At 35.0% G+C, this 8911-nt stretch overlaps 1 protein-coding gene across 1 annotated transcript; it reads left to right on the top strand.

Annotated features, from left to right (window-relative positions):
- The first annotated feature begins 6611 nt into the window (after positions 1 to 6611).
- Positions 6612 to 7415, top strand: LOC122510564. Its single transcript, XM_043625318.1, has one exon. It carries the CDS (start codon positions 6612 to 6614, stop codon positions 7413 to 7415), a length of 804 nt encoding a protein of 267 aa, XP_043481253.1.
- The last annotated feature ends 1496 nt before the right edge of the window (positions 7416 to 8911 follow it).

Below are 8911 nucleotides of genomic sequence, written 5' to 3' on the forward strand. Positions count from 1 at the left end.
CGTATCTGATTGATTTCTCAGGGTCATAAATAAATAATTGACAAAACGTGGATCCTCACCTTTATCCGGATATAAAGCACTATTAATTTGATAGTAAATTTGACCTTGAATTTTGTAACAGAATGGTTCTCTTCTTCTGCCACTAAAATTAATTACATTAGCATTTAAAGATGCAAAAAAAAGAATTATTATACAGCCTTATATTCTTTTTAAAATGACCTGATTTTTTATGAAACCCTTCTAACAAAAGCCTTAATTCATCTGGATATTGTATTAAAGTTAACACAACACCTCCATGACTACAGCAGTCATTAAAACTAACTTTTTTACCAGTAACTTTTTCATCTTTAAAATGTTTAGCTTGACAATGTGTGCAGTAATTATAGATAATTTTCAACATTTAACTCGTTTTAAATTTGATGCTTTAATACTCCTTCACAATAATTTCTTTGACATCGAGTATTCTTTGTTTTTGACAAAGAACTCGTATCACTATTTTTATTTTTTAATTTAAGGTTCTTAGCATATTCTATTTTGGATTCGACTTGAAGTTTTTTCTTAGTTAAAGTGTGTTTTTCACTTAATAATTTACGTTATCAATTGTACGTTTTAATTCTTGCCTCTCACGATAATTTTTTTAAATTTTAGCCCTACTTTCTTTAAGTGTTTTTGATGCAATATTTCTTTCTTTATTTCATTTATAATTCTCGGGAAAGAAATGGATGTGTATGCTTCCTCTAAATAATTTTAATTATCAATTTTACGTTTTAATTTTTGCCTCTCACGATAACTTTTTTGAATTTCAGCCCTACTTTGTTTAAGTGTTGGTGATGCAATATTTCCTTCATTTATTATTTTCGAGAAAGAAATTTATTTTTTATTAGAGTTTTTAAAAAAGTTTGATTCTCCATACTGAAGTTGAATATCTTTTACATTTAAAAGGCAATTTCAGTCATACACAACAAGATCTACTATTAAAAAGTTGAACAGAGGGAAATTTACATAAACTGTTGTTTTCGAACATTAACATTAAACAATTTTTAATATTACAATAATAGTAATTGACAGAGTGGGGCAGAATATTAAAAAACAACAAAGTTGCAAATGCTATTGCATATACTCCATAAGAAAGACTATTCTGGTTGTTGATCAACAGTTGTGAAAACTACTGGTGGTTCAAAAGGATATAATCTAATTAAATAATCTCTTTGATCATGAATTAAATATTTTTTATTAAGACTATAAAAAATGTAAAGGCTTATTCCATCATAATAAGTGCAAATCCAATGACCAAATTTATAAGATCCACTAAAAGGTATTTAAATGTGCTGCTTACTTTTCTCGATTAGAACTATCAAATTAATTGTTTGTAAACACAAAGTATTTTGAATATTATAAAAAAAATTTAATTGTCTTCCCAATAGCTTTTCAAATTCATACATATGATCATTATTTAGCATTGCTCCTTCAGTGACAACAATACTTATATCATGAGTAGTAGAATTCACAGTCAATCTAATATTTAACAAATTTACAATTTTTCCTTTTCTCCAATTTCACTAACTTCCAGCTTTGTTTTTATCCAATATAAATAATTTACCATTTTTCCTTTTATCCAATTTTACTAATTAAACCAATTTCCAGCTTTGTTTTTATCCAATATAACCAATTTCCAATTTTTCTTTTTATCCAATTTAACCAATTTTCAGCTTTGTTTTTATCGAATAGAACCAATTTCCAATTTTGCCTTATATCCAATATAACCAACTTCTAATTTTTCCTTTTATCCAATATAAATAATTTATAACCCTACCTTTTATCCAATTTAACCAATTTCCAGTTTTGTTTTATCCAATTAAACCAATTTCCAGCTTTGTTTTTATCCATTATAACCAATTTTCAATTTTTCCTTTTATCCAATCTTACCAATTTCCAGCTTAGTTTTTTATCCAATAGAACCAATTTCAAATTTTGCCTTTTATCCAATATAACCAATTTCCAGCTTTTTTATCCAATTTAAACAATTTCCAGCTTTGTTTTTATCCAATATAATCAATTTCTAATTTTTCCTTTCATCCAATTTATCCAATTTCCAGCTATGTCTTTATCCAATAGAACCAGTTTACAATTTTGCCTTTTATCAAATATAACCAATTTCTAATTTTGCCTTTTATCCAATATAACCAATTTCTAATTTTGCCTTTCATCCAATATAACCAATTTCCAATTTTGTCTCTTATCTAACATTTAACCAATTTACAATTTTTCCTTTTATCCAATTTAACCAATTTCCAGCTTTTTTATCCAATTTAAACAATTTCTAGTTTTGTTTTTATCCAATTAAACCAATTTCCAGCTTTGTTTTTATCCATTATAACCAATTTTCAATTTTTCCTTTTATCCAATCTTACCAATTTCCAGCTTTGTTTTTATCCAATAGAACCAATTTCAAATTTTGCCTTTTATCCAATATAACCAATTTCCAGCTTTTTTATGCAATTTAAACAATTTCCAGCTTTGCTTTTATCCAATATAATCAATTTCTAATTTTTCCTCTCATCCAATTTATCCAATTTCCAGCTTTGTCTTTATCCAATAGAACCAGTTTACAATTTTGCCTTTTATCAAATATAACCAATTTCTAATTTTGCCTTTTATCCAATATAACCAATTTCTAATTTTGCCTTTCATCCAATATAACCAATTTCCAATTTTGTCTCTTATCTAACATTTAACCAATTTACAATTTTTCCTTTTATCCAATTTAACCAACTTCCAGCTTTGTTTTTATCCAATATAAATAATTTCCAATTTTTCCTTTTATCTAATTTAACCAATTTCCGGCTTTGCTTTTATCCAATATAACCAATTTCCAATTTTTCCTTTTATCAAATATAACCAATTATTAATTTTGCCTTTTATCCAATTTAACCAATTTTCAGCTTCGTTTTTATCCAATTTAAACAATTTCTAGCTTTGTTTTTATCCAATATAATGAATTTCTAGTTTTTCTTTCATCTAATTTAAACAATTTCCTGATATGTTTTTATCCAATAGAACCAACTTCAAATTTTTGCTTTTATTCAATAAAACTAATTTCTAATTTTTCCTTTTATCCAATTACAGAAGATTTCCAAATTATAACAAATTTTAAATTTATTAATAAACATAAAAAAATTATAAGAAATTTTTTAACTTTATTAATAATTAACATCAAAAACAAAACACAACTCAATTAATTATTAAATGATTGAAAAAATTTAGAAAACAGTGTCTCAATGTAATTCTATTATTATTTACTATTCACTTATTATCATTAATTATATTTACTAAGACTTACTATTCACTAAATCACTATTTACTAATTCACAAAGTATTTACTAATAATTCACTTATTTAACTTTATATTCATTCACATATAGTGAGTGAATTCACCAGTGAATTAAAAAGATTTTTTAATTTAATTTTCGTTGAAGACACGTAGAACGTGTCCCAAGGAAAATAATTTAAGATATGATTTTTAAATTAAAAAAAATATTCGTTCTTATATTAAGGTGGTAGGCCCTAAGCGTGAGTGTCCTTTTCGCACTCGTAGATTGATTCTAAGGCCAATATATATCATATATTAGGGGAACATAGTCGAGGTCGGCCACCTTTTTGACTTTTGTTTATAACTTTTTTTAAAAATGAATTTGGACAATTGAAGTATATGGTTGGAAAGTGCTGTTTAATAGGAACATCTTTTCTGTACAAAGTAAATTAATTGGTTTTAAAATGAAAAAGTTATAAAGATTTAAAAATAAAAATTTCTAGTCGAGGTTGGTCCTTACAGTCAAGGTCGGCCATGTTTAAAATTCAAAAGGCATTAATCGTTAAAAAATAAAATAACATGTTTGGAGTTACGAAAAATTGATTTTTTATTGTTTACAGCCTGTAACTTAATGAAATAACAAAATAATAAAAATAAACAATATAAAAAAATAAATAAAAAAAAAATTTTGCACTGAAATATTAATAAAATTAAATAAAAATATTAATAAGATGATCAATTATATTATTAGTTATACAGAATTGGAGTTTCTGCAAATAAAGTAGCTCGTCCTTATCTTTGCGCATTTTAAACACAAAGTGGCCGACCTTGACAGAAAGTAACATTACCGAATTGTTGTAACCAAAAAGATTTCTTTTTGGTTTACGTTTCGGGATACGATTTTTCACTTTGATTTTCTTTCAACAATGAGTCCCACAAAACTTCTGCATGCTTGCCTTGACCAATTAATTTTTTTTTATCTTTTATTAATGATTTTTCACATGATGCACAAAACTTTTTTTGAGCTTTTTTTGTACCGACGTCACAGAAAACACAATTTTCGATTCTCCAAAACTGTAATTGAACAAAAAGTTTGGTTTCACTAAGACAAGCTTCCCCTCCCTAGGGGTTTCAAGACCTTGCCGTTGGTGGGAGGCGCACGAGGGGCTTTACCCAGTGGGAGGCTACTTCTCGATATCTCTCGTGGGGAATGGGGGGTCGAACCCTTCAAAATGGGTCGGCCGCTACAGAAACCGAATTTTCTGTGTTTCGCTGGGCAGTGTCTCAGGGCACGGGGATTTAGAGGGATATCGAGAGAGACGGGATGGACAGAGGCTTAACCGCGGGTCCATTCCGAAGACTTCTCACTGGTGGAAGTCTGACCAAGAAGAAACCCTTCCATGGTTACGTTGGCTGTGCTATGGTGATTGAGGCGCGAGTCTCTGCCACCCAATCCGTGATGAACTCGTGTCCATGGATGAATGATACTAGGGTTAACAAATCCGTCGGGTTCTTCCGTGGGGGGGGGGTTGGACGGGGGACGACCATCGCTGGGCATTACTTAGCTCTCGTAAAGTTCGGGAACGGTTGTGTTACAGGAGGGGCCCGTCCTCTGGACGACCCGTCCCCGTGGGGGGCTCGAATGGAGGTATCTTTAACGAGACTCCGAGATACCAGGCAAACTCTCGGATGTATTTAGCCTTATCCTTGAATAGAGGCTCTTCAAGGACGGACCTTTTATTTCCTCTTTTCTCGTGGGACCAAAATGGATACTACTAATTTAAACAAAGATCGAAGCAATAAGGCGGAACAGGCGGGCATTGCAGAGCCCCCTTCGGGGAATCTCAATGCTGGCGCGGGGACTACGCTTGGGGCGGTGGTTGGGACCACAGGGGACCAAACCTCGCAACAAGTAGATAGGGTTCAGCAACACTTGGGTAACCTTGCCCTTGAGGGCAAGAGACTAAGTGGGGCTGCAGTAAGGAGGAGAAGGCGGGAGCGAGCTCGGGACTGTCTGAGAACCGAATCGCATACTGCTGGCTCTTCTCAGAACACTTCTGGAGTGGGGGGGAGGGCGTCGGGGTCCGGGTCGGGGAAAAGACGGCAGGACTCGGAGGAGGCTTCCCCTAGCAATAGAATGCCGCCAAAGAAGATAAGGGGCCCACAAGGGGGAACCTTATCGTTTGCGGAGATCACTAGATCGTCATTAGCCGGGGCGATCGTCGCGGAAGGCTATCCTAGGGTCCAGATGACGTTGGCTAATCTGGACCAATTAAGGGTAGCAATTCATGAGAAGATTGGGGGGGACGAAGTCGGACCCTATCCTCATTTTGGAGAGGTTCGCCTCACTAGGGGAGCGATCCTAGTAGAGTGCCTGGACTCAGAATCTAGGGAATGGCTAAATAGCCGTATACCTAGGTTTAGTCAGGCGTTAGAGGGTCTTGCCATCAAGGTGGTGGATCCGTCTGAGCTAATCAAGCTGGTAAGGGTTGTGGCGTGGGTACCCGGTCCTAGGGTGAACCAGGCTTCAACCCTTAAATACCTCGGTAAACAAAATACTGGGGTGGATACATCCACGTGGAGGGTGTATTCGGGAGGCGAGGGGAGAGCAGACCAAGCTTCGGCTGTGGGCTGGACTCTCGCGTTAGGAGTACCAGAGAGCGACATTGAAGCTCTCCAAGCCCGGCAGTTGAAACTGTGTTTTGGGCTAGGTCAAATCACTCTAAGAGTGTCGAGGCAAGGTACTGACACAGCTGCTGGGCAGGGTACCCAGGGAGGGGAAGCGACTGAGGAAACCGTGAATCAGCATTAAAAATGGCTGCTTCCGGGATTCATTGTGTGCAGATTAATTTGCATCATTGTAAGGGCGCTTCGGCGATTTTAGCCAAGAGCTTGACAAAGATGCAGACAGCTTTAGCCTTTATTCAAGAACCTTGGGTTTTCAAGGGGAGAATTAGAGGTCTGAACGGCTGTGGCGAGCTGGTTAGTTTACCACAGGAACCAGTTCCGAGGGCGTGTCTGATCTATAAAGGTCTAGATGCTTTCTCACTTTTGGAATTAACTACTAGGGACTTAGCTGTAGTTAAAGCTAAGTATCTAGAAAAGAACGGAAATAAAATGGAGGTAGTAATAGCGTCCGCTTACTTTCCGGGAACAGGGGATGAACCTGCACCACCAAGAGAGGTGGAGAGGTTGGTAGATTACTGCCAAAGGCGAGGGCTTCCCTTGTTAATAGGGTGTGATGCTAATGCGCATCATGTTGTTTGGGGTAGCACAGACATTAATGACAGATGGCTCCAAGATGGACTGCGGTGCAGGCTTCGGAATTTATCGGAAAACTGTCCGCATTAAAGTGGCTGAGTCATTAGGACAATATGCCACGGTCTGGCAGGCAGAGGTCTGTGCGATTTTAACTTGCGCCCAAATATCCATTCGAAATGGAACAAAGGGCAAGAGGATTAGTATTTGTGTGGATAGTCAAGCGGCCTTAGGGGCTCTGAAAAATCCCACAATAGAATCAAAACTCGTCTGGGAATGCCGCAGCGTACTAGATGAGTTGGGTTCAGTAAATAGACTTTCATTGATTTGGGTACCGGGACACTCGGGAATCAAAGGTAATGAAAGAGTAGACGTCTTGGCGAAAACCGGTTCCGAGACGAAATTTATAGGTCCTGAACCAGCAGTGGCAATAATGCCATGCTTGGTTAAGGGAGCCATAGAAAGATGGGGTGAAAAGGAACATGAGAAGTATTGGGCGAGCGTTGGGGTGGGAAGGCAAGCGAAAACTCTGTTGGGGTTAGCACTCAACAAGAGGCGAGCGAGCGATCTCCTAAAACTCGATAAGATCAGAGTTAGAACCGTAGTTCGTCTACTTACGGGTCATGGACTATTAAACTACCATCAGCATAAAATAGGCAGACAAGTTTCACCTATGTGCAGACTGTGTGGGGAAAGTAACGAAACTTCGACTCACATATTATCTGAATGCCCAGCGTTAGCTAGGATCAGGCTATCTAGCTGGGGTCAAGCAATTATTGGCCCTAAGCAGGTGAGCAACCTATCGAAAGAAGAGATACTGGACTTCTGGAGAAGAACAGGACTCTAAGAAGTTGCTACAAACGAGCGAACTGGAGTTTGGTACAATGGGTTCTATAACCTAGGTGCTTACTTTCCCCTCTTGAGGAAAATCCAGCTCGATCTCGGTGTCAGATTAGATTAGATTAGAAGACAAGCTTCGACAAGCATGCGCATAGGTGGTCCAACCTCGACTATACTCCCCTACCTAAATTAATTAAATTTCGAAATTATTTATTATATGAAAATCAAAATTAATTCATAATTATGAAAATATATATAATTTAACGAAAATTTTGATCGTATTTATTATGTCAGCAATGCAATTAATATTTTTGCTAACAGTGTTATTCAGAATCACATGAAAAAAAAGCCCCGAGTGACAAGTTTCAAGAGAATACAATCATTTTTTAAATTAATCGTCCGCCATTTTTGATCCGTCATTTTAAATTTTTGAAATCTAAAGTTATATTCGTATTCAGCGAACCCAAAAACCCCCGAGTAAGAAAATTCATGGGAATGAAAAAAAAACTTATTTTTAAAAATAAGTCCGCCATATTGGATCCGTTATTTTGAATTTTCAAAATATAAGGTCAAATTCATCATCAGCTACCCTGAAAACCCCCAAGTGACAAGTTTCAAGAGAATACAATCTTTTTTTAAATTTGACAGTCCGCCATATTGGATCCGCCATTTTGAATTTTTTTAAATAAGCTTATATTCGTCATCAGGGACCCTAAAAACCCCCGAATAACAAGTTTTAAGCAAAGTTAACTATTTTTAGAAATTTCCTCTATTTGTTTATAATATTGTTTAAAAAAAGTAAGTTTCGTCGTCATTTTGTGGCAGCCATTTAAAAATTTAATTCCCAAAATAGTCCTATCTTGTAGCCCAACTATTTTTGACGCGATATTTATAACAGTAGAAGGTATGCTGTATGCATTTTAATATTGAAATATGTCCTTAAACATTGTGTACAAATTTTGTACATCCCGTCCTTAATGGGTTAACAACAATTTTCTTTTTTTTGAGTGGAAAATAAGATTTTTTACAATATTATTCCAATATTATTTTGGAAGTGAATTGTAGTGTTTTAATAGAGGTCCCGGTAAGAAGCGAGGAATTGAAAAGAATTCAGAAGTTCATTTCTTTTGAATGGTGGAATTTCCAAAATAATCCAATTCCTCGGTGGAGCAAGGAAAAGTAGCAAAATCTATTATTCTTAATTGACTTCACCAAAATATGAAACGCGCATTCAAAAGAGTCAGAGAGTACAACAAATCAGTATAAATTTCTATTCCACTGAATTGCTTTACTATCACTCAATATTTCACGTGAAAAAAAGGTAAGGCTTTGAAAACTTGATGTTAAACATTGAACACTTGAAAATTTCTTTCATTTATTTCAATAAGAGAATTTTTTAATTTATCGTAAGCACTGTGCGTTTTTAACCATATTTTCACTAGTTTTAATATTTTATTTTAATAATTTAGCACTGAAATCACAATGAAATTCACACGACGCGAA

Source organism: Leptopilina heterotoma, unplaced genomic scaffold, assembly GCF_015476425.1.
Source record: "Leptopilina heterotoma isolate Lh14 unplaced genomic scaffold, ASM1547642v1 Lhet_70, whole genome shotgun sequence".
NCBI classification, from domain to species: Eukaryota; Metazoa; Arthropoda; class Insecta; order Hymenoptera; family Figitidae; genus Leptopilina; species Leptopilina heterotoma.

Excerpts from the sequence above, each read along its gene's own strand:
- LOC122510564 (XM_043625318.1), top strand. The coding sequence starts at position 6,612 with ATGGACTGCGGTGCAGGCTTCGGAATTTATCGGAAAACTGTCCGCATT.